The sequence below is a fragment of the Apiospora hydei genome (genome assembly GCF_038363865.1).
Source record: "Apiospora hydei strain CBS 114990 chromosome Unknown utg000010l_segment0_segment0, whole genome shotgun sequence".
In the NCBI taxonomy this organism is placed as follows: Eukaryota; Fungi; Ascomycota; class Sordariomycetes; order Amphisphaeriales; family Apiosporaceae; genus Apiospora; species Apiospora hydei.
The window spans coordinates 1,905,723-1,928,643 of NW_027117369.1; the positions used below are offsets into that span (position 1 = coordinate 1,905,723).

Here is a 22,921-nt window from a genome sequence, read left to right on the forward strand (position 1 = left end):
CGAGACTAATCGTTTGATGGCAGTGTCTTATTCAAACAGAGATACACGCTGTCAAGCAGTGCAGTCCGCCACATATAGTCAGCGTCAAGATTCTCGACAGGGCGCTGGCAGAGTAACTTTCTGGAACATCGTCTCTCCAGAGCGGGAACCTCGGAGGGGTTTAAGAGGATTTAGGCAGATGCGCCCGAAGAGGCGTTGCGCATCAATTTGACGTCACTGTATAGGAAGCGCAACATTATAAATCACCTCTACGGGATAGTTCGAGGCCACGCGAAAGGAAGCTGAAAACCAGGGGTTGAAACGGCCCCCAGGTTAAAAGTTGTCTAATCTTGGAAGATAGATGATGTGGCGGTGGCAGTAAACGCTCCTCTGGGCAAATGCTTGTACAATGCTTGTGTATTAGCCGCTGATGGGCTTACCCCCGCGCCAGGAACAAATCCTGCGTTGCGGTATTTCGATATGCGGCGCTAAACCAATACGGCCAGGCCCCCAGCCGATCATCTAGGACTATTGGCTTCACAACGGTGAACTTCGGGATAGAAAGTAGTCCGTTTGAAGGATTCAACATGAAAATCGCGTGAATGTGTTGCTTGTCTGTCGATGCCCTGCTTCCATTGTGCGGTCTACTTGGACTCTATTTTTAGTATTCTCAGCGATGGCGACGACATCATCGCAAAGACATAAGGGAGAAAACGGATATAAAAGGTAGACTACCAAGCGTTTGTTTCTACATATCTCGACATCTTCCGTTCTCCAAGCAACACAAGACTCCAGCTCGTTCAGTATCCATCACCTTTCTCCATTATACAATCCTCGTGCACTTCAAGGCATTCAGCCCCTTACTGTATTACCTGATCCCAAAATGGTTTCTTTCAAAAAGATCTTCGCACTCAGTGCTGCCTTCTCCGCGAGCGTAAGCGCTCTCCCATCACCCGACAACGCCCTTGCCAAACCGCAGCTAGAGGTCCGCGGCGGCGAGTCTTTCGCCACCGGCGGCAGCGACCCTAGACGTCGTCGCCAAGCGCGCACCGCGCCGCCAGATGCTGCAGTGGTCTCCGTCCGGCACGCTCGTCTACCTGCTCGGCGCGCCCATCGACGCCTTCGCCCAGCTCCCCGCCGAGCTGCGGAACCTGATCACGGGCCACGGCGAGGGCGGCCCGGCGCAAATGCTGCTGTACAACTGGGTCGAGTTTGTGAAAAGCCACGTCTCTCAGTACCGGGCCGCGTACAATCTCTACCTCGACCACATGTTCAACGTCGGCGCCCAGGTCGGCGGCGTCTACGGGCAGGGCCAGGCCGCCAACCTGTGGGGGTTCGGCTTCCACTTCGCGCACCCGCCCAGCGCCGCGGACCTGCAGAACCTGCGCGACGCCATCCAGGCGTGGGGCCAGCAGGAGGGCGGCGCGGTGAACGTGCTGCAGCGCGCCAACGGCTTCTTTAACCCGGCGGATATTGGCGCGGGGCTTCGCAGGCGTTCGCGCGATGACCATTGCCCCAAGCCGGTCGACGTGCTCAAGTACGCGAAGCGGGATGTGCCCTCGGACCTCGATTTCAAGAAGTTGACTCGGTGGGCTGGTATGTGTGACGGTATGCCCGCTTAAAAGTGTCAGGATATAGGTGTGCTTTGCACCGGATTCCGGGCTCGATGTCGCACTCTTAGTTACCGGTGTGTTTGGCCAAAGGATCCCATTCGGGTGGGATGAACCAGTCCATGTGTTCGGGGGTTTGTCGGGATCTGGCAGAGAATCATGTGTCGATGGCATTGCTTGTTTCTTCTTCCTTTAGCTTGTCGTTCGTTTCTGTTATTGCTCGGGGCTATCTAGGTATATGTATATTGGACTCTTTCATCACTTGAAGTTATTTCAATACCAACTCCCATTACTTGATCTCGCTTGTGTCGGACATGTTCTTGAAGTGATTATTAAGATTTTGATATGCTCTCAGAGCCAAAAGCTTGTTTGCAGGCAAGGAGCTAATGGCTCTCAATCCCACATCTGTCGATCTTGTCTCGTTCGTACAGGACATGCATCGTTCGGGTTTGCACTGCCACCCCCACTGTTGGCTCTGCTGACAAACCCCTGCTTTCCCCAATCCTCCGGGTCTATAATTAGTAAGAGGCGCCAGCATCATTGACTTACTACCTCCACACGTTCACATCTCTTTATTGCACCACCAGCAGGAGATCAAAAGCAAGTGACTGACCAAAAAGTGGCCAAGAAGAAGATATTCCACCCAATATCTTCGAACGTCTCATCGCCCGTGAGTACAGTGTACACTTGCGTACCAACACCCAACCACACCCCTGTAATCCATGGGGTCAATATGCCATCTGGACCGTCTCCCAGACGAAATCCTTCAGCACATCCTCGACCTGGCCATGGCCCGAGACTCCCCCTTCTACCTCGACAACCCGTTCCCGCAAAAGGAGTTCCCCGTCCCCCCCGGACCACGCGTACCCCGCCCTCGAAGCCGCCGACGGCGCCCGCGACGCCCGCTGCACGCCCCGCCACCCCTTCAGCCGCCGGCCCGACCACCAGCGCGACTGGCTCGCCGCCAACGGCACCAGCCGCCGCCTCCACCGTCTCGGGCGCGCCTCCTTCTTCCGCGCCAAGGCCGTCGCCCTGACGTCGAGCGGCGACCGGCTCCTGGGGGCGATGGCCGCGGCGGCGGGCCGAGGCGACGACGGCCTGCCGCCGTGGAGCGCGCTCTGGGGCGCCCGGATGCCGGCCCAGAGCGCACGGGACCTGCGCGACGCGCTGGCGTGCGTGCGCCACATCGTCCTCGTCGACGCGCGCACCCACCGCCCGAACTGGTTCCTGCAGCTGCCGAAGCTGCTCGCGCCGTCGTCGGGGTCGGGTTCGGGGTCGGGCGCCGCGTTCCCGCGGCTGCGGCGCTGCACGCTGCTCTACGAGTACCAGCCCTACCACGACCGCGCCCAGGCCGGGGCCGTCAGCAACAGCTACCACGACCCGGAGTGGATCACGGCGGCGTGCGCGCTGGCGCGGCCCGTGCCCGCGGAGATGCGCGAGCTGCTGGTCGGGGTCGGGGCGTCGCCCCAGGTGGAGTTCGAGGAGGCCTTGGGGCCCTGCACGCGGACCTGGGCGGACGTTCGGGGGAGATGGAGCGGTGCATCTATCCCGTCTTGCGGTTCAAGGCGAGAGCCAGGCTGGCCAAGCAAGAGAAAGAACGGGCTTCGTAGTTCGGCGTACGACTTCGGGGGATGGGATGAGGAATGACAGAATCCGCGGGGAAGAAAGAAAAAAGGGGGTCGATTACTCTGTGCTCTTTGGAAACGCGCCATTGTCAACGGCTGCGTCATTGCGTGCATTGCTGTGTCCGAAAATGATGGTAAGATGCTGGTCGGGACTGGGTTTTATAAACGGCTTACAGAGCTTGAGGTCACTCAGCAGTACGGAAAACCATCCGGTTTTAATCCTGAAGTACAATTTGCAGTTTTGGTCGCCCAAGCAGCGAGTGAATTCATCTCTTTGCTCCTCCCAGCTATAAGTGAATAATACCTTGCGGGGTCCTCCTATCATGCCTTCTCTTGTACGTGCATTCGAATATTTGATACTAATACTACGGTAATCAACATTCGTGCCGCGCAAGCAGTGCCCTTGCCGTCGCCACCCTAGACCTGCTCCGATGCGTCTTGTGGAGCTGAGTCGTCGCCCACGTCGCTTTGAAGTGGCGTGTACTCATCGTCCTCCGGCAGAGAAATGCCTGCTCGCCCACGGCCATGCACGCTCCGGCAGTGCGGGCAATCGCACTTGGGCGAGAGCAGGATGTGGAAAACCTCCTTCAAGGCGAAATAGAAATGGATTCCGCTGTGTTGTTTCCCAAGAGCGTTAGCAGATGTAACTTTCAACTGAATTCTTAACTCCTGATGACAACATGGAAAAAGACGAAAGGAATAAAGAAAGGGGGTGGGAGTGACAGAGAGGAGAAGAAATAAACTTACCAGTCCACCATCATGAACACGGTCCCGTACGTCCCCAAGATGGTCAAGCTATTGTGGCCCCAGTGGTTCGACATGTCGATCCAGCTGAAAATCAACAGGGTCAGCTGGACGCCCGCCACGACGAGATCGCAGTACATGACGTTCTGGGCCGAGAGGCTGGTCTGGACGGGCGAGCCCGCGGCGGCGAGGGCGTCGCGGTGCAGCAGCAGGCCGCTCAGGAGGGCCGACGAGGTCAGCGGCAGGAGGCCCAGCGCGGGCAGCGCCGTGCGCGCCGCGATGCCGTGCGCCAGCAGCAGGATCCAGCAGAAGGCGTACTGGACCAGCGCGATGCGCCGCAGGAAGACGGGCACGGGCGTCGCGGGCTGCGGATGGGTCGAGGTGGGCGGCATCTTGGGCTGCGCGGTCTTTGGGCTTTTTGGTGGGTTATCAAGGGTTTGGTGGGAACAGGAACGGTATAGCAGCGGCACATGTGCAATTGAATCAAATCCTTCTGGTTAAAGATTGCAGGATTTGATTAATTCCATCGACAATTTGCTTCGGGCCAGTCGTTCCTTCTTATGCGATCTGTCAGTATTCAGTCATGAAGACTCGGTGCCACAATACTAGGCAACTAGATTCCGTGCCAAGCTGTCATGCCGTGTGTGTTGAGTTGGTTCTGGTGGCCTTGGCCAAATCCCCGTTACGCGAAGCACGACCTGAGCTCAATGATTGGCGCCCGTGTTGGGGGTTTGGCAAGTTTGCTGATCTGCATCGAGGCTTGGAAGGCTTGTCTCGCAAGCACCCATAATATTCAGCCTGTCGTGCCTGGTTACTCCATCCTTCCTTCCCGTTTTTTGTGCCGCTTTGAAAGCTGGAGACACAGGCTGTGCACGCCTTGGAAGCGGCACAGCAGCCGCCACTTGGACTTTTACTTGTAGTACAGCAGTCTCTGTCAATGTGGAAGGTCTGACGCGACACAAGTCCGCTTAACCGATTAGTTTTCAGTCGTGCTTGGCAACCACAGGCACAGTAATCTCCAATAAAAAAGCAAACTCGTACAAAAAGAAGGTATGATTCCGTATTCGATTAAGGCGAACACTCTCGATGCAGTGGGTACGTACTTCGCTTTCTAAAAATAAGTTGTAGTAGTAAGCCCCTCCCTACACCACGCCGATCCTTCTCCACCCATGATGCGCCTCCCTGTTCACCCCGGCAGTCTTCCAACCCTTTCAGCGCCGGGGTCCTCTCGTCCCTGGTGCGATGTTGCGCACCTAGATTGTCAAAGTCGTAGTCAACGGCAGACTCCTGCTGCTGGACCCCACGTAGATCTTGTACTCGCCCTTCTGCAGCTTCCAGTTCTGCGCAGCCACATCCCACGTGCTCAGATCGCGCCGGTTGAGCGGGAACTCGACCGTCGCCGACTCGCCGGGCGCAAGTGTGGGCTTAGCGAATCCGCGCAGCTGTCGGACGGGGGGTATCGTTGCTATCCCCAGGAATACCGACATACATCTGCGCGACCTCAGCGCCAGCAACGTCGCCCGTGTTAGTCACGGTGGCTGACACCTGCGCGATGACGTCCCATAGATCGATCTGGCCGCCGGACTCGATGGGGCCCGTGGGGTACGCATCGGTGTTACTCGACGACTCGGCGGAAGCCTGGACGTCGGTGTAGTTGAAGGTGGTGTAGCTCAGCCCGAAGCCGAACTCGTAGCGGGGCTCGATGCCCTGCTTGTCGAAGGCGCGGTAGTCAATGAAGACGCCCTCGTCGAAGTCGGACTGCGGGAAGTTCTCGTAGATGCCCTCGGGCCGGGTCTCGTTGGCGATGGGGCCCCAGTCCGACTCGGTGTGGGGCACCGAGTACGGCAGCTTCCCGCTGGGGTTGGCGTCGCCGTACAGGATGGAAGCGAGAGCGCGGCCGGAGTCTTGGCCGGGGAGGTGGGCGAATATGAGGGCCGTCACGTTGGGGTGGTCGACGAAGCCGTCCACGAGCCGCACGCCCGCGTTCTGGAAGACGACGATGGTGTTGGCGCACTTGGACGCGATGCTCTTGATTAGGCTGTCGGTGTAGTCGTCCTGCAGACCGACGCGGTCCCAGCCCTCGGCCGCGTACGCGTTGACGTCGACGATGCAGGCGTCCGAGGTCGGGTCCACCTGCGGGTTGGGGTTGATGAAGTCCCACCAGATGTTGGTGCCGTCTTCGTAAGCACGCTGGCTCAGCGCCTCGAAGGTAGAGCTAAGGTAGGCAGGCTGAGTCGCGCCGGAGCCACCGCCGCTCAGAAGGGTGCCGTTTGAGGCGATCTGCGAGTGGATGACGTCGTTGAAGCCGGGTCCGTTTCGGATCTGGTCACCTGGGCCAAGGGCTTCCCCTCCGTCGTTCCAGCTAGGGCTTGAGGGGGTGTAGCGGTCGAAGCCTCGCGCTGAGTAGCCGAAGATGGATAGCTGCTTGGGCTCTTTGAGTGGGAGGGCGTTGTTGGTGTTCTTGAGCAACACATGGGATTCAATGGCGCCTTGGAGGAGAAGTGGCTTGCCGCTAGCCGATCGCCCAATGATCCTCTCATGGGGCGCGGCCAGGTTCGGTGGCATGCCAATACCCGGAGCCGGGAAATCAGTGTCCTGCTTGAACTTATACCATGTCGACAAGATTCTGAACCCATTTGTTAGTGTTCACCTTGCATGCAGTAATGCACTGGGGGATCTTACCTGGTGGCCATGTCATCAATCCTCGACTCAGGAACGGAGCCATTAGTGACGGCTTGAACCAGTTTGTCTCCCCAGAATTGTGAGCCCGACGGCATGACCATGTCAAGACCCGCCAAAGCCGTGGCAACGCCGGAGTGTTGAGCACCCCAGTCAGTGACGACGTAGCCCTGAAAAGGTTGTAAGGTCAGAGTGAACTTCAGATAAATGATCAAAGATATGGTACACTTACCTGGAAGCCAAGCTCGGTCTTGAGCAGTCCGTTCTGGGTCTTGCTGTTGGCGCAGCCGTAAGAGTTGTTGATACGTTGATAGCTGCACATGATCGAGCCGGTCCCGGCTTTGACGGCGTCTTGGAACGGCCTAGAATGGTCAGTGAAACAGTCACTGCCGCTTACTGAACGATAAGGGGGTAAAGGGGTAACTTACCAGAGGTAAAGTTCGTGCATTGTCTTGTCGTCAAGGTTCGACGACACTGCTTCGACGTTACCTTCGGGATTGCGGTTCCTCTCTTGCTCGTTCATGATAAAGTGCTTTGATCTATGTCAGCATGGATCACACGATCAGACTGTTGGGTTTTACTCACCTTGGTACTGGCGACCACACCGGTAGACTGCATGCCTTCAACGGTGTCGGCTACGAGAATGCCGGCCAGATACGGGTCATTGGCGAAACCTGATGCCTTAAGGTCAACGATGGACTCTCAGCACATGAAAACTATACGTACCTTCCCAGTTCCTACCACCAGTGGCAATACGGCCGAGGGGTCCGACAACCGGTCCAAGCGGGACCTGAACTCCCTTGCGCTTGAACTCGAGCGCCATCTCAACACCCCTCTGGCGTGTCAAGTTTCGGTTCCAGCTGCCAGCAAAGTTAGTCTTCCACCCTGAAACATCGCGCCCATGGGGTGCTTCACGTACCTAGCGCCGGCCGAGATACCGGAAGGCCAGCTGGAGACATAGTTGGTGGACCGAACTCCGGCGGGGCCGTCACTGAGGCAGAGCCCGGGGAAGTTCAGTCGCGAGATAGCCGGGATGTTTCCAGAGCACAGGTTGTTGGCCCGGACACCACCAGTCAAGCTGACCTAGAAGAGTTGTCAGCACCAGATGTCGACATCATGATTAAAAGCCAAGTACGTAAGGCTTCTAATTACCTTTTCTTCGAGGGTCATCTGACCAACCAATGCCTGCGCCTTCGCGTATGCATCCTGCCAATCTCCGAGACCTTGTCCCTCAGCTGCATTGGAGTGTCAGACGATTTCTCCTTAGGCTCTGATACTGCATCTTAGGTGCATCCAGGGGGTGGCCAGCAGAACTTACGAGAAGGGTACACAGGCGGGGACTGCCCGTAGAACTCGGTGTCAGAGGTAATCTGGCCAGCGGTGCACGCCACCAAGGCCGAGCCGGCCAGTAGGCGTTGGAGTAGAGCCACCATGATGAGGAGCAGGCAGACGAGGGCGCGGACAGAGCGGGATGGTCCAGAAACTCTAGTGGGCGGTGGTGACGGGGCAGCCACGTTCCAGCGGTCAGTCTTTGTAGTCGCCGTGACACGGCTGGTTGGCAACCCCTCTTTGCGCGACATGTTTTCCTTTTCCGCACACCCTCGGTGTAATGGCTAGTCGTGCGGTCATACGGATGGCAGCAGGTTGCAGTCCAGGTCAGATTAGCCGTGTTACCGTGGTATCCCGCAACGGAGAAACTCTCGCGCCCATACGATTACCTGCAGTTTTCGTTATACCGGATGAGAATTTTCATGACACACACACAAAGCTTTCATGGTGGTCGGGTCGGCTTACCCACCCCCTGGCGCCCCGTAAGTTCAATGACGTTGCGCTGCGGCACTTGGCACATGCAGCTAAGTCGATAGTTATGCGGGGAAGGCGGCCACGGGTCGGCAGTGTATCTCGTGATTTGGCGCAGAAAACTGTCGACAATCTGACTCTCGATGCGACCTGCTCGCCACTCCGAGCCGAAATGAGTGTGGAGAAGCCGAGGCGGGAAATCGGGGGGCTTCGCTTAATTAATGCCCGAGATCTTGGGGAAGGGCAGCCAAAGCGAGTCATGAGGGGGGAAGGGATGGGGAAGTGGTTGTAGTCTTGCCTGACAGGTCACCCCCGAATGTTACCCCGCGTCAAATGAGTAGCCATTTTGTTTCCCCCAGCCTCCGAAATTCTCAAAAGCAAAACTCGTATTACATGGTACGCCGTGACATTGGGGATTACTTGGGATCGCCTCCAGAATAGAGTTTATCTCGACAAGCTAGCCGGCCGCCCATCGTTAGTTGGATCGTATATGCAACAAGCGGTTTGCCTCTACAATAAGCAATGCGACAACTCTCCAAAACAGATTGAGGAATCTCCCACGGTGTCAGTCTTCCAAGATCAGCTTCAGGAGAAGGTCGTAAAGTGGAACATCCCTATGAGAGATCATTGTCTACGAGTGGCTAGGTTAGACTCAGTTTGGTAACGGCAAGACGTTGATTAGCTACATGTTCTGCTTTCACTTGTCGGGAGCTTCCAGCCTCCTCGGATCATCTTCCTTCAAGCCGAACCTTTTTTGGTCAAGTGCATGATATCGATTGATCGGACTTAGCTGTAGTTCACTCGCTCGCCGGGCCGCTGTATGATGGGTTCTTCGTAGGTTGGCTCCGTCTTCCGAAGAAAGCGCTCGTGCTTCCGCACAACTCAAAGTCTATTTCAACGACATTAATATGGCTCTACCATCTCCCAACGACGTATATAGCAACAAGGTCTCTCCAGTAACCGTCCCATATCCAATTTCAGCCGAGACTCCCGGCATGCAAGTCACCAAGGCCTTTGGAAGGCACAATGGCAAGATAGCTACAACTCCGCCCTGTCAAGGAGCTCTCCTCCGCTGACCGGGCCGTCTACACAGGCGATCCTCAAGACACGGTTCACCCGGAGGGGCCCGTTGCACGTCAACGCACTCGCGAGTCCAAATGCTGTTAGAGCAAGGTCATGTGCGGCGTCGTCTCCCCACCGCTGCTGATCGGTGAGGTTGCTGACTGGAATGGCTCCTCGGTCTATGGCCTGTTTGGCGGCGAGGCAGCAGGCTCGCCGTAGTTGGTGCGAGGGTCGAGCAGGGTGGCCGAACCGTTGGCAGGCGGGAAGAAGGCGTTCATGCACGTGCTGGTGTTGCTGCTGCAGGTACCTTTGTTGCACTCATGGTCAACTACAAAGCCGCCGCTATACCGGCTGCAGACCTTGCTGGAAGCGGCGGGGAAGGCTTCGCCGCAGCTGTGCAGACACTGGTACTTGATCTGATCAAGGCTATTCCCGAGGCAGTCAATTTGCTACTCATGGCTTCTATTATCGCTAGACTTGAGATATCAAAGGGGCACCAGGATATCTATTATATTTTTGGTTTACCAGTTGACCGGGCCGAAACGATACGTGGCGCTGAAAATGTAGGTATATATACATGTATAACTGCACCATTCGCTCCTCCCAGGAATAACGACAGCTAAACCTAGCAAGCACATAAGTGTTTGGCAGCAAGCGCCTACACAGCTATACCCGCTATACCGCATCAAACCTACGCTCTAAGCCTCGATCAATCACCAACACGCCCGCGGGGAGCCTGAGGTTTTCTGGCACGATATAGCCGCTGGGGCAGGGCTTCTCCACAGTACCGAACGACTGATCGGCGTTGTTGGGGGCCAAATTGCATAAAAGCCCCCGATTTGGGGGCAGAGGATGACGTCTTGCCAATGGGAATAGCCATCATGTACGTCCATGGAACATGAGCATCCGATATTTCCGCGTGTATTAGACCGGCATGCTGCCGCAGATAACGGTTTTGAGAACGGCATGTGTCGAAGCAGACTGGATGAACTGTGATCAGATGGTATTTATGTTGGCGATATGGTTCATGCCGTTTGCAGCTCCAATCGCAATGCAACCTGACAGGCCTCATCAGCCTTGGTCCGCATTTGTGACGGCTTTTCGCAAGACCAACACTCGATGCAACCATATCTGAACTTCTCCCATTTTGCTAAGACCCCTAGCCCAAATATGTATCCATGAGTAAGTAGTGTTGACTTCACTGGAGTTACGCGGCTCCAAAATTAGGTAACGATTCAAGCAGTAGATTTGGTGATTGACTTCGAATGTGAAATCCATACACTGTTCTTCGAAGTAATGAAAGCTGTGAATTGCAATTTGTAGAGTCATCTGTGGACACTCCCCCTGACTCGTCAGTCCTGGTCAAACTATTGTTGGGAAGTGTCCTCTGCAACATCCCTATTCATCCACGGTCGATCCAAATGCGCATGATAGTCATAATCCGCGCTCACGAGACTGGGAACACCCCCATGCGCGGTATCCGGTCGTGTCGGTCGGCCTTGAACGAAGAGTCCTCTGCATGAAACGTTTCAAGCCACTCAGAGTGCCTGGGGGGACAGATGGTAGATGGTCATTGCCTGCCTCGACTTCCGCATTCAGATGCACCTTCCATTCATTTTGGTTCTGCGGTTTCCCACTGGCACGCATTTGCATGATCCATTTCAAAAACCGCCTAGCAATTCCTCGGAAAAGAACTAATACAACGGGCATACACGCGCAGATGATACCAATATTGAGCTCGGCAACGCTGTCCTCATGATCAGTGGAAGACCCAAGGAGTAGATAGGCATGAAGCCAGGACTCACGATAGTGCGTAGACAGGAACCTCAATCCACAGAGTGTCCCTTGATTGAAACATCTCGAACCGTAAGGCAGCGTTGATGATGGAAACAATGCAAGCACTAGTGTTCGTTAGTATACGCTCCGCAGTTGCGTTCTCGTAGCCGATGGCTCAATCGGATGCACGCAAAACTCACAGGAAGCCAGTAGCAAAGACGCCGTAGACGCCAGTCTTCTGCTTGCGGGAAAGGCGAACTTTAGCAATCATGGTCATCGGTACGATCCAGACATACAAGTCTATGAGAGCACCGACGATGCCCTGGACCTCGGCGAATCTCGAGTCCTCTTCAAAGCAACGATCGCCTCTTGAAGGGCTGAGAATCGACCAGCCGCCATCCCCTGCGCGTGGTAGGCAAGTAGCCAGTGTAACGATGACACTGATGAGGTAGAACACCACTATGAAGATTTAGCCAGACCAAATCAGTCTCTTCGCGTTGGGTTGGGGAGCGAATATACGCAAGTAAAACACCAGCAGTGTCTATTTCACGGCCTTGCAGCCGAGAGCGTATAGAACAACCGAAGCAACAGTGAGCTGGGGAAAACAGTCAGTCATATTAGAATCACCCATCCGGCCACTTGCCCTTTTGACTCAGCTACCTACTTTTTGGAATAAGATGGTAATGTTTGCCACCGGCACATCCCACTGGTGAGGGCCTACAGGGTTATCAAGAACTGACGAATCATCAACGAGGGTCCCACAATAACTGTAGATGGAGGGAGCTTCAGATCACCCACAAGACAATGTGATGCCACAGAAGGCGACGACGAGAGCCTGTACACTCCTGTTAGTTGCACATGCTGCCAACGCTGCTTCGTCTCATTAGAATCAAACAAACTGCGGAGACAAGGCAAAGGACTAAAGTCATATGGTTAGCTCCCGTGTCTTTTTGCGCGCAAGTCCAAACAGCACCATCAACGTACCGTCATCGGCTCCCACGGCGCGTGCCACCCATTGGCGGACGTAGACCCTGAGAGCAAGGAAGATGACCATCAACGGCAAAGTGATCGCGATCATGACTAAACAGATTGGTGCAATCGATACAGGATCAGCAAAGTTAGGCACGATGCCCGAGCCTGGCGGCGGTTCCAGAGCTGGAATCAGGGATAGGTTCATATCTATAGTGGTGTAATAAAGAAGTTGGCAGGCTAAATGGAATGTTTGGATAGTAAAAAGGGCTGATGTTGCTGAGTATAGGAGCCTCGCAGCGAGAGGAAGACGTGTATGAACATTTGAGAGTCATCCCGATTTGACATTCGTCGTTGGTGCTAGCCAATCGTCTTGGCAGTGTGTTGTGGCCCCACGAGATAGGTATGTTGGTCACACTACTTACATGTAGGCGCCTTTTTGGTAACCAACTGTTCCAAGGCCCACGGTGCGTTGGGACCAGCTGCAATGTAACAAAATGTAGCAGGGACTCGGATTACCAACATTGATTTGATAGGTGGGCTGATGCATGCATCTGCCCCTTGCATCGCATCCCATACCTCAGCTAGCCAATTGACAAGACACTTTGCAACCTTTCTCTACTCTCGCCACTTCGATCTTTTCTCATTCCGTATTCTGTTTCCCATCTCTACTCTAATTTTCCCACATTGTCTATTAGCCGACCGCGAGATTTCTCACGATGATGCACATCGATCTTGCGGTCTTAGCCGTAAGTCTGGCCGTCATGTATACATTCTTGCGGGCATTACTACAGTTCACCCAAGACAAGAGAGAGCCGCTCTCGGTGGAGGACTGGATCCCCTTCCTCAGCCCAGTGATTGCTATGGGTAGCAAAGGTGCCAAGTTTCACAAACGCATGAGGTGAGATTTCCCCGGAAGGGTCGCTCAGCGTATGCTCTACCGACGGGCCCAATAACAGCAGTCACACACGTATAAGTACGCTCACAATGTCCACATGCCCAGAGACAAGTAAAGGCTGGCCATATACACACTGCGACTACCAGGATCACGTCTCTACATTGTCAATGACACATCTCTCATTCCTGTTCTGCAGAGACAAGTCCGGACGCTATCCATCTCTCCGATCATGGTCAGGATCTTTTCCCATTTCATGGGTGTCAGCCGGCCGGCCCTAGATATCATGGGTCGCGATCCCGTCGAAGATCATGGTTTCGTGCATGAAATCACTCTCGAGACTGTGAAAGGCCTCGCCCCGGGACTGAACCTGGATGATCTCAATTCCAAAGCCGTGAGCATCCTCAACGCGTCCCTGGAGCACGCCCCCTCCAGGGTCAAAATATTTCAATGGGCATCCCACGAGATCATGATGGCCACGACAAGTGCCGTCTACGGTCCTCAAAATCCGTTTAACGACCCAGCTGTACGAGCAGCCTACTAGTACGTGTGTTCAATATGTGGTTTTATAATCCCACTCTACGTTGTTATGCGCTGACCTGAGACACACTGTAGTAAGCTGGAGGGTGGCCTTCTGACTCTAGTCACTGGGTTCCTGCCGTCACTGCTTGCCAAGGAGGCGCTGAAAGCTCGTCGCGTCATAACCGAAGCTTTCCTCAAGTACTATGCTGAAAACGGCCTTGGAAATGGAGCATCAGTCTATGCGCGAAACAGATACCATTACCCTATTTCGCTTGGTGTTCCTGTGGAAGACGTCGCTAGGATGGAAGCCGGAGGCTCCCTCGGTTTGATCAGCAACACGATGCCCGCGACATTCTGGACTTTATACCATATCTTCTCCGACCCCGTCGTACTAAAAGATTGCCGAGAAGAGGTCAAAAGGCCATCCGCGAGAGAGAGAGGGTGAAAGCTACCTTGATTTGACTTTTATCAAGAGCTCCTGCCCCCTTCTGGTCTCGACTATGAAAGAAGCCTTCCGTTTCCACAGCATAGGGATATCGGCCAGGACAGTCGTGGAAGATCACTTGCTTGACGGGAAGTACCTACTAAAAAAGTACGTCACGGCGCACTTTACGTGTTATTTTATCATGCACGTATGTTGCGAATTGTCATGCTAATACATACCAATGTGTAGGGGATCTACCGTCTTGATCCGGAGCACTGTCCAGCACAGCTCGCCTACCGCCTGGAGTCAGGATGTAGACGAATTCCACCATGATCGATTCATCAAACAGGCCAACAAAGCCAAGAATAACCCAGTGGCGTTTCGTGCCTTTGGCGGAGGGGCAACTCTGTGTCCTGGTCGGCATTTCGCTTCTACGGAGATCCTCGCATTTGCAAGCATCATTCTCTTACGGTTCGATATCAAACCCGTGACGGGTTCATGGAGCACGGAGTTTTATAAGGAAACTAATGCCGCATTTCGCGTTCCCAATTGCGAAATCGATGTGCAGCTCATTCCGAGGGATACCAGGAAGTGGCACATGTTTTTCTCGGAACCCGGGAAGCCCATGGAGATTTCGACAGAGGATACTTCCCTTGCTTTTAAGGAAGCATGAGGGCAGTCATTGATCCTATCAACCATCCGGTCTGCGCATGGATTTGTCGACTTCATGACAGCATAAACAAGATTGCTGCTGCCCTCAGCAGCGCCCCGCAGGCGGAGTCCAAAGTCAGCTACGCACTGGACGCCGCGCAGGCATATAATCGGTACGCCGCGCAGCTCATCATCACGAGGTATGCCATGACTTCTTCCTCGCACTGCGGCAGCCGGCAGACTGGCGCGAGCCGTCGATGGGGGGATTGCCAAGCCGGGGTGGCGGACTGGAGCTGCCACCACAGTGGGAGTCGGCTAACTGCCCAAGCGGTGCGGGGCTACGGGTTGGCATGCTCCAGTAGGGAGAAAAGGAACGGAGGTATGGCGCGGGTTCAATGCGGAGATGTTTGCCGGCGGAGCGTCATGGTGTTGGCGCGGGAGCAAGACGTAGGAGAAAAGGGGGTGATGGTTCTCGCGTCACCTCGCTGGTGCGGAAGCATGGTACGAGGAGATGGCAGGAACCATTGAGGGGGCGGTGGGTTTGAAGACGGGCTCGCTGGTCTGGGTGAAAAGGTATTGCCGCGTGACGGCCAATGGCCTTGCTGAGGAGGTTGTTAGAAGAAGATCGGGCCAGGGGCGGCGACAAGGTAAGGGACGATGAAGTGGTCGATGCATCGGAGACTTTTCTAATCCTGTAGCAGAATGGGTCAATAGGGGGTTGCTGCCAAGCATGTAGGAGTTGACATTAGGTCAAATCCATAAATAAATGTTTTGGTTGCCAAGACAGTAATGGAAACTGGCGAACTGTTCACCCAACGTGCTGACCATTTTACATATGGGCATTGAACTCATTCTCATTTGTAAAGGTGTCAGTCAGAAACTTCAGATGACCGGTGGTGTAGTGTTTTCTGTTTTCTTTCTTTTGACGTTGAAGTTGTAGTGCCACTGCGGAAACCACCAACTGCCATCAATGGGTGGCACGATCAAACGTCCCACAGGGCGGCAAGCAATGGAGCTACTGCCAGACTGTAGCGCAAGCGCGTGACGACGACCAGTAAATAACAGTAATTGCCGACACAACATCCAATAATCGAATTCTGACGTGCAACTTTGGATGGTCTTCATTTCCCGGCAGCCGGCATACCTACTCGCACAGCCTGCTACCTTGTGTCTGTCTCGATTGGGAGTGCTACCTTGGATCTCGATGTGGTTACCTTTGCTTTGGTGCTCGACCAGAGAGCCTGGAGTAATGATCTGCCCCACAAGGAATAATTGCCCGTAATCGTACTCCATTCAGCAGCCTACATACGTAAAGACGGGCATGTAAGGTACACATTGATTCGTCTGGGAGTATCTTATGTAGAAATGCCATTCCGCATCCAGGCTCAAAGGTGTGTTTTGGTTTCGATGGATTGGAAGCAACAATATCCGTGGCCAATCAATCAATGCATTCAGGCGTGCTACCTGTTGCAGATCAATGCAAGACCTCAGGCGGCACGCACGGCGGCACTGCTGCTGGTCAGCTGCAGGCGTGTTTGGCTTAGCGGGCGTAGCGGAGTCGTTTTTGTGGAGGGCCAAGGGGTCCTAACGGGGATTCGCATTGGATTAGGGGGATCGGCTGCTGCCTGTTATGTGTTTCGTAATTGATTGCTAGGCCAGCAGCTGAGCCGCCCTGAGGCCCTGAGGCCAGTACTCTCGGTACTGACAGGCAAGGAGGCCTTGGGAGGCGTAGTGCGTAGGGACCAACAACAGCCAACAGCCAACGCCGGATGATGACTCCGCCCCCACTCCCAATTTACCGTCTCCCTTTTCTAGCAGCAACATCCACTGCTGACTGCATTTCCCTTTCGTTTCCTTTCTCATCAATCCATTTGATCGCCATTTTCGACCATTCATTCGTTCTTTACCCCCGTTTTGACAATTGAATTTCCAGTCCTACCATCGAACTCGATCTGACTGCGAGCCTCATTCACACACAATGTCGTCGCTCATATCCCGCGCGGTCCTCGTGTCCGTCCACGGGCACAAGCAGCTGTCCAGCGCGCCCATCGATATCCATCTTCGCGCGACCCGGCCCCAAGATGAGTGGCAGGCGACTGCCCAGGAGAAGCTGGGGAACCTGTCCATAGGTATCCTCATGGTCGCCAACCTTCTCCTCTTCATTCCCGCCATGCTCTATATCGGTTACACCCTGGGCCTCGTCCTCCCCACCCTCGCCTCGGTGGAATCCTCCCCAGACCACCTACGAGCCCATCCCCGTCGTTGACGAAGTCGACAGCAAGGGCGAGAAGTCTCCCAAGGCCGCCGTACCCGAGGCCGAAGAAGCCGGTGCCATCAAGCGCCAGCCCGTCACCGCCAGCATCCGAGCCGCCCAGCAGCACCTCCGCACCGTCACCTCGGCCGGCTGGCGCTCCCTCTTCCGCGGTTTCGGCCTCGCCTTGACCATCCACGCCCTCTCTGGCTTCATTGCCGGACCCGTCATGATGCTGCTGCCCGGCGTTCCCGCCATCGTCCCGCTGTTCCTGGTGGATATCCTCCTGGTCCAGCTTAACACCGTCTGGGTCCACTCCGTCATCTCCACTTCGGCTCTTCCTTGGTGGCGCCGCCTCCCGCCCTTCATCTCGACCCTCAAGGCCACCTTCCTGCCCATCTGCGCCGTCGTCCTCTCGACCGCCGCCAGCTCCGGCCTGCCGACCCTGGTCCTTCTCGCCATGGGCCGCCCCATGGTCGAGCGCGAGGTCGGCCCCGGCCTCGTCGTCCGCACCGTCGAGAAGCAGGGCGGCGACGCGCTCCTGTACTTTGCCGTCTGGTTCGGCCTGATGGTCTTCGCCGCCTACCCGGCCCTCGTCGTGCTCACCCGCGTCCAGGCCTCGCTGCTGCCCGACTCCGACGAGACCATCGTCTCCTTCGACCGCTCCCTCGGCCGCACCTCGCCCCAGCCCGGCGCTTACCAGACCATGATCGATGCCTACACGTCCTACTCGGGCTCCTGGGTCCGCTTCTACAAGTTGGTGGCCAAGAGCTTCGTTGTCTCCATGGCCATCGGTGTCGCGCTCAGCGCTTTCGTCGGCCTGCAGTTCGAGTCATTGGCTCCTTGTAAGGAGAGAGATTACCACTTGAGGTCGCAGTGCAGCTTGCTGCTTAGGGTTTACATTCTATCATTTGACCATTTAGCCTATATAAAGCTGAGAAAAAGCTGTCGGTCAGATGCGATATTTTGAAGTTGACGGTGTCTTCAAAGTTGATTTGAGAGCAGAGAGGACACCCTACGTTCATTTGGAGTTGAGTAGTTCAAAGAAAAACAGAAAACAAAAATTAAATTCAAGATGGGTTTCCGTCTTGACCCAGTTTCACTTCATTCTTTGTATATCAGCCCCAAGGTCTCAAAATTGTGCGAGTTCAATAGCAAACCTTGCGCGTAACAGTATCTTCAAGGCATCGCAGTGGGATGTTACGTAGTCTCATACGGCGTAAAAGTAGCAATAAAGCTCTATTAGAAGAATACGTAGCTAAGTAGGTATCTGTTAAGCATCGGAGTTTCATGTACTGTACTCGGAATTCCGAGTTCTGAGCCCGGAACACCTGGTGCTCGTACCCGGAATTCCGAGTGCTGTACTCGGAACTCCGGGTATCCCACCCCTGTTGCACTGGAAGAACCCCCAAGCAAGGGCAGGAGCAAAAGGAAGAGCTGCGAATTTCTCCTTGCAGCTTGCTGTCGAGCGTGATTAAGTATTCATGAGTGGATAGCGTCTATGTCCTACCCCTGACCAAGCATTGAGTAAAAGAGACGCGGGACATGTGTACAGCCCTGGACCAAGTGGTTACTGCTCGTTGGGCTGTGTAGTGGACCTACACATAGCTCGAAGGCAACGCCACGGTCTTGTCCCCTTTCAGATCGTCACACAGAGGATTCTTAATATTGTCGAATAGATCTTGACTGTGATACTTCTGCCCTCTTTTGTAGTCCCTCAATCAGTCCAGACAATCATCCGGCCAGTCCAGGGGCTGGTCCAAAGGCTCGATCATCCGCCAACTAAGCGGCAGATAACCCCCCAAGACGCGCGACCCCCAGACCCCGCCCGCCCGGAGGTCCCGCCCGGCGCACAGGTGGCCCAGGACCGCAAGGTGCTCGCCGGCGGCGAAGTCGGCAAAGGCCCGGTGGCAGTGCTCGAGCGCGTACAGGTCGCGGCTCAGCGTGTCGTGGAACCAGTCGGCCGCGTGCGCGGCGCTGCGGGAAGTGGTACTTGTCGGTGTAGGGCAGGGCATTCTCCGCCCCGAAGTCGCGCGGGAGCGGGAAATCGGGGCTGATCTGCAGGCCGCGCCGCGCGAGGCGGCGGAGGCTGGTGGGTGGGGTGAGTGTACTGGACGCCGCGGCGGCGCGGTACAGCGTCGTCATTGACGTGTTGTTGTTGTTTTTGTTGTTCTTGTTCTTGTTCTTGTTGTCGCCGCAGGGGAAATCGGCGCGGCGCAGGGGGTCGCAGGGGAACGCGTCCCGGGCCGCCTTGTTGAAGTGTGTGAGAGTCACGAAGTAGTCGCGCTCCGGGTCGAGGTAGACGACGCCGCGCCTGGTCGTGGGGACCGGCGTGTCCCCATAAGGGCGTTCCCACGGCACGCGGGCCCAGGGGCTGTATCTTGCCGAACCCGTCCACCAGAAGGCTTCGCAGAGGCCGTATCTGAGCGCCGCCTCTTCGGGGGCCAAGACGGCGCATGTAGCGACAATCCTGTGGTGGCGCTGAGGAGATATTCATTGGTAGCGTCCGTAGCTCTTTGCTGTGCTATGGGTTTCAGCGCATCGTAGATGAGCTGCAGCTCGTCCGCGGCCAGCTCTTCGCCCCAGCCGAGCAGACGGTTGGCGAGCTCTTGGGCCCGATCCTGCGCCTCGTACAGGCGCAGTACGCGTCGGCGCTGCTCGTCGGACATGTCGAGGCCCACGGCGGGCGGCTCGCCGTCTTCGAGCATGTGCGGCGGCCGCTCCCAGACGTCGAGGCGGGCGGAGCAGTGCTTCAGCGCCACGGTCCGCGAGGCTTGGTTGACTTCCAGGAGGGCGCGGCGCAGGTTGGGCGTGGGCGTGATGCCCATGGCAGCCCGCCGGAACCCGTGTTTGAAATGGGAGGCGGCATCGATGAGGACGTAGTGATGGTCTGCCAGGACGGCTTCTTTCCAGACCATGAGCTGCAGCTCCATAGGGAGGCGGGGGAACGGGTCGAACGATGACCCCATCGAGATTTACCTGGCGCAGATAATATGAAACTTTGTATATTGGGGTACAGCTCGTTGTCCACGAGTCCTTCGTTTCTGGTAGGATGATGACGCTTGATTCGATATACAGGTAGGGGAACAAAATATTCTATGGAAATAGTGGAAGATGGGATGTTCTACAAATCATGAGCAAATTTAGACAAATATCGTTCCAGGGAAAAAGGTAGCAGTAAACTCTGGTTATAAATTTTGCATCTATGGCACCTATACACCGTATTCTATATTATGAGCCACGCCGTGGGACAAGTTTAGACCATCCCCAGCTCTGACAGCACCTGGTTAGGACATGTGGTTATCCAAGTAAGCTCATCTATGCGACAGCCCTTGGTATTGGTATATAGTGTCCATTCCCTGGCTTCCTACTACGATCACCAAGGGGAATCCTGGCATGTATCCGCCAGTTCCCGGCTGGCTGCCGGTAACTAGTAGCACAAAACATACACAGAGCATTTTCATAGCATCACGGGAGACCGGTGCTCTAGGTTGTGATATGAGTTTTCGTCTGCTCGGAACTCTGGGGAAAAGAGATGTCCAGTCGATCGAAATAGGGGTTCTGTAGCCTTGCCGCGGTCACATCTGCAGTCGAGCCAAGGAAGTTTTCCTTCCACCTTTACTGTCCCCCATTTCCTCGACCAGTTTCATGATATCCAAATAAAGCCCAAGTAGTTCCCTGTGTAGTCCGTCAACTCTACTTACCATCGCCCGGAACATGTCGTTGAATCCTCGTGGGACTGACTTAATCCGATGTTTGGAGAGTTTCGACATAGTAACTCAGGACGTAGGCAGGGGTGTCATCTCAGGTGACGAAGCACGCCTGAATGGACACACCTTCTGCTCTCTGGGTGATGGGTTCGGCTGTGCCATGGGTTCATAGGATATATGCATAGGGACTATTATTGTTCACCATCTTCTGGCATGGAAACGTGTTCATGTCTTCCCGATTCAGATCGAAGGGGGGTTATTTTACCTGGGTAACCCAGAGGACGGCCTCCTTATCTTCAGGTAAAGGTCTACCTGATAGCCAATCTGCCCGAGACACGTACTAAGACAAGCGAATAGCATTAAAAATAGTCATCAATAGAACATCGATGCAATATCACGCAAAAGGAATGGAAATGACTGGTAATATTTATATGAACGCCCCTAAATATACTGGCACCCGTGGTATATCCCAAGCATATGTGCTTCCAATTCGTAGGCCCTGTGTGCGCTTGATATCATATCGTACTGTAAGTCTTACATTCACATTCAAAATTCTTCTCCCCTCCATCTAGATAACTCGTCCACTGTCTTTTTCGTTCCCCACCTTATTCATACATAAAGCAAAATCAAGGGGCACTGGCACTTAGACTACCCTCGGTCCTCGCCTTGCCGACCTCCTCGGCCCAAAGCCGATCTTCCTTCCTGAGCTCGTGCTGGACATAGAAGATGGTGCAGGCAGCCCAGATACCCGCCCACACGAAGGGCAAGGACCAGCCGATGGCGTAGCCGACGTCGTGGTTGTTCATTCCGAATACGAGGGCGGTGGTGAGGACGGCGCAACCTTCGGAGCCGATAGCCCAGAAGGCACCTAGGCGGCGGAGCATGGCGCGGAAGACGTGCGACGCGGCATAGCGCTTGGCCAGGGCCGCGCGGAACTCGGTGCCTCCTGATCCGTCGACGGCGCAAATGTCCTCGATCAGCGGGTAGATGCCCGGGCGCAGTTGGGAGCCCTTAGGGATCGAGGAGATGCGCACAGGGGCGGGAACGGCGAAGAAGTGCAACACATCCATGATAATAAGAATTGTGCCGAAAACAAAGCACATGGTCGCTAGCGGCATGGACAGTAGACGGATGTAACGAGCATCGTCTTGGATGGAGCCACTGATCATCTGTTAGCAGGGGTTGAGACGAAATAGAGAGCGATGGGGACACCTACATAATTAGTTCGATCATGACAACGATCCATCCGAAACTGAACCACCAGTGGAACCAATCCAGATACCAGCGATGCGCCCCCAGGACAGCGCAAGTACTATCCTTGCGGTACAGCCGCCAGAAGCGCACGAAGTACTCGAGAATGCTGGCACCGCCGATGGCCGCCGTTACGATACTGAAGACGGTGTTGGCGCTGAGTTTCTCATTATCGGGGTTGCCGGGCCCAACGCCGTACCAAAGGCCGAAGTAGAGGCCAATGGGCATGACGACGCTGTCGAAGACGATGATGGTCCAAAAGATGCCAATGAACCAGATGCGCTTCGTCGTCCGGATGGTGTAGCCAAGTCGCGGGGGCTCAAGCTCAATGGGGGGACGAACGCCTGCCCTTGCCGCCTCCGGGTCTTGCACCAGCCCATTTGACGGCGCGGTAGTTTGTTGGGAGTCGCGTGCTCCTCCTGGTATCGCCGCCGCTGTTGCCGATGGTGCGGCAGCCAAAGGTAAAGATGTGGTGCCGTCACTGTTATTCCGTGGCAGTTGTTGCGACTGTCTTCGTGTGTAGTTCAGACTCTGCCTGCCAAACGGGCCGTCGTATCTCCGGTCGAACTCCTCGCTCTGCCGCACCTTTTTCCTGCCTCCATGGCCACTGTCTCCGGACATATTGGACGGATTGGCCGCATTGTATGGGCTCGGTCGCTGTCGATCGGAGTGATGGTGAGTAATGGGTGGTACTGGTGGACGATTCTTATCGTCGTGGGCGGCAGCATGTGCCGCGCCAGCATCGTTTAAGCTACGAGTCCGTCGATCACCATCGGCGGGGATGGAAGAAGGCGATTGCGCTTCTGTACCGGCAGCTGTATCAGCTGTTCGATGGGACAGATGCGGATTTGTGCGGTCCGTCATTTCGTGAGTCTCATCGCTGGCGTCCGTTGTGGCGCTGGTGGACGGAGCTACCATCGCTTTCTCGTCGTCATAAGCCATTGTTGTTGGGTTTGGCCTGGTAACCACGGCT

At 55.3% G+C, this 22,921-nt stretch overlaps 9 protein-coding genes across 9 annotated transcripts; 4 read left to right on the forward strand and 5 right to left on the reverse strand.

Annotated features, from left to right (window-relative positions):
* Positions 1-862: 862 nt before the first annotated feature.
* PG997_014793 (uncharacterized protein) lies at positions 863-1,601 on the forward strand (the record flags this gene model as incomplete). The annotated part of the gene is made up of 2 exons (XM_066819107.1): positions 863-913; positions 963-1,601. 2 exons carry the CDS (start codon positions 863-865, stop codon positions 1,599-1,601), a joined length of 690 nt encoding a protein of 229 aa, XP_066661295.1.
* A 710-nt stretch (positions 1,602-2,311) lies between these two features.
* On the forward strand, positions 2,312-3,199 carry PG997_014794 (uncharacterized protein; the record flags this gene model as incomplete). Its single annotated transcript, XM_066819108.1, has 1 exon — positions 2,312-3,199. The coding sequence occupies one exon, from the start codon at positions 2,312-2,314 to the stop codon at positions 3,197-3,199; it is 888 nt and encodes a 295-aa protein (XP_066661296.1).
* Positions 3,200-3,631: 432 nt separating this feature from the next.
* On the reverse strand, positions 3,632-4,350 carry PG997_014795 (uncharacterized protein; the record flags this gene model as incomplete). Its single annotated transcript, XM_066819109.1, has 2 exons — positions 3,632-3,827; positions 3,962-4,350. The coding sequence occupies 2 exons, from the start codon at positions 4,348-4,350 to the stop codon at positions 3,632-3,634; spliced, it is 585 nt and encodes a 194-aa protein (XP_066661297.1).
* An 861-nt stretch (positions 4,351-5,211) lies between these two features.
* On the reverse strand, positions 5,212-8,217 carry PG997_014796 (beta-glucosidase M; the record flags this gene model as incomplete). The annotated part of the gene is made up of 10 exons (XM_066819110.1): positions 5,212-5,382; positions 5,444-6,584; positions 6,641-6,807; positions 6,870-6,999; positions 7,066-7,169; positions 7,223-7,311; positions 7,364-7,497; positions 7,557-7,720; positions 7,790-7,872; positions 7,956-8,217. 10 exons carry the CDS (start codon positions 8,215-8,217, stop codon positions 5,212-5,214), a joined length of 2,445 nt encoding a protein of 814 aa, XP_066661298.1.
* A 2,649-nt stretch (positions 8,218-10,866) lies between these two features.
* On the reverse strand, positions 10,867-12,769 carry PG997_014797 (uncharacterized protein; the record flags this gene model as incomplete). Its single annotated transcript, XM_066819111.1, has 5 exons — positions 10,867-11,014; positions 11,305-11,400; positions 11,476-11,734; positions 12,260-12,454; positions 12,670-12,769. The coding sequence occupies 5 exons, from the start codon at positions 12,767-12,769 to the stop codon at positions 10,867-10,869; spliced, it is 798 nt and encodes a 265-aa protein (XP_066661299.1).
* Positions 12,770-12,963: 194 nt separating this feature from the next.
* On the forward strand, positions 12,964-14,758 carry PG997_014798 (cytochrome P450; the record flags this gene model as incomplete). Its single annotated transcript, XM_066819112.1, has 5 exons — positions 12,964-12,993; positions 13,039-13,145; positions 13,260-13,682; positions 13,755-14,102; positions 14,335-14,758. The coding sequence occupies 5 exons, from the start codon at positions 12,964-12,966 to the stop codon at positions 14,756-14,758; spliced, it is 1,332 nt and encodes a 443-aa protein (XP_066661300.1).
* Positions 14,759-16,714: 1,956 nt separating this feature from the next.
* On the forward strand, positions 16,715-17,919 carry PG997_014799 (uncharacterized protein; the record flags this gene model as incomplete). The annotated part of the gene is given in 3 exon segments (XM_066819113.1): positions 16,715-16,957; positions 16,974-17,882; positions 17,911-17,919. 3 exon segments carry the CDS (start codon positions 16,715-16,717, stop codon positions 17,917-17,919), a joined length of 1,161 nt encoding a protein of 386 aa, XP_066661301.1.
* Positions 17,920-18,769: 850 nt separating this feature from the next.
* PG997_014800 (uncharacterized protein) lies at positions 18,770-19,956 on the reverse strand (the record flags this gene model as incomplete). Its single annotated transcript, XM_066819114.1, has 2 exons — positions 18,770-19,367; positions 19,454-19,956. 2 exons carry the CDS (start codon positions 19,954-19,956, stop codon positions 18,770-18,772), a joined length of 1,101 nt encoding a protein of 366 aa, XP_066661302.1.
* Positions 19,957-21,323: 1,367 nt separating this feature from the next.
* PG997_014801 (uncharacterized protein) lies at positions 21,324-22,890 on the reverse strand (the record flags this gene model as incomplete). Its single annotated transcript, XM_066819115.1, has 2 exons — positions 21,324-21,858; positions 21,914-22,890. The coding sequence occupies 2 exons, from the start codon at positions 22,888-22,890 to the stop codon at positions 21,324-21,326; spliced, it is 1,512 nt and encodes a 503-aa protein (XP_066661303.1).
* Positions 22,891-22,921: the final 31 nt, after the last annotated feature.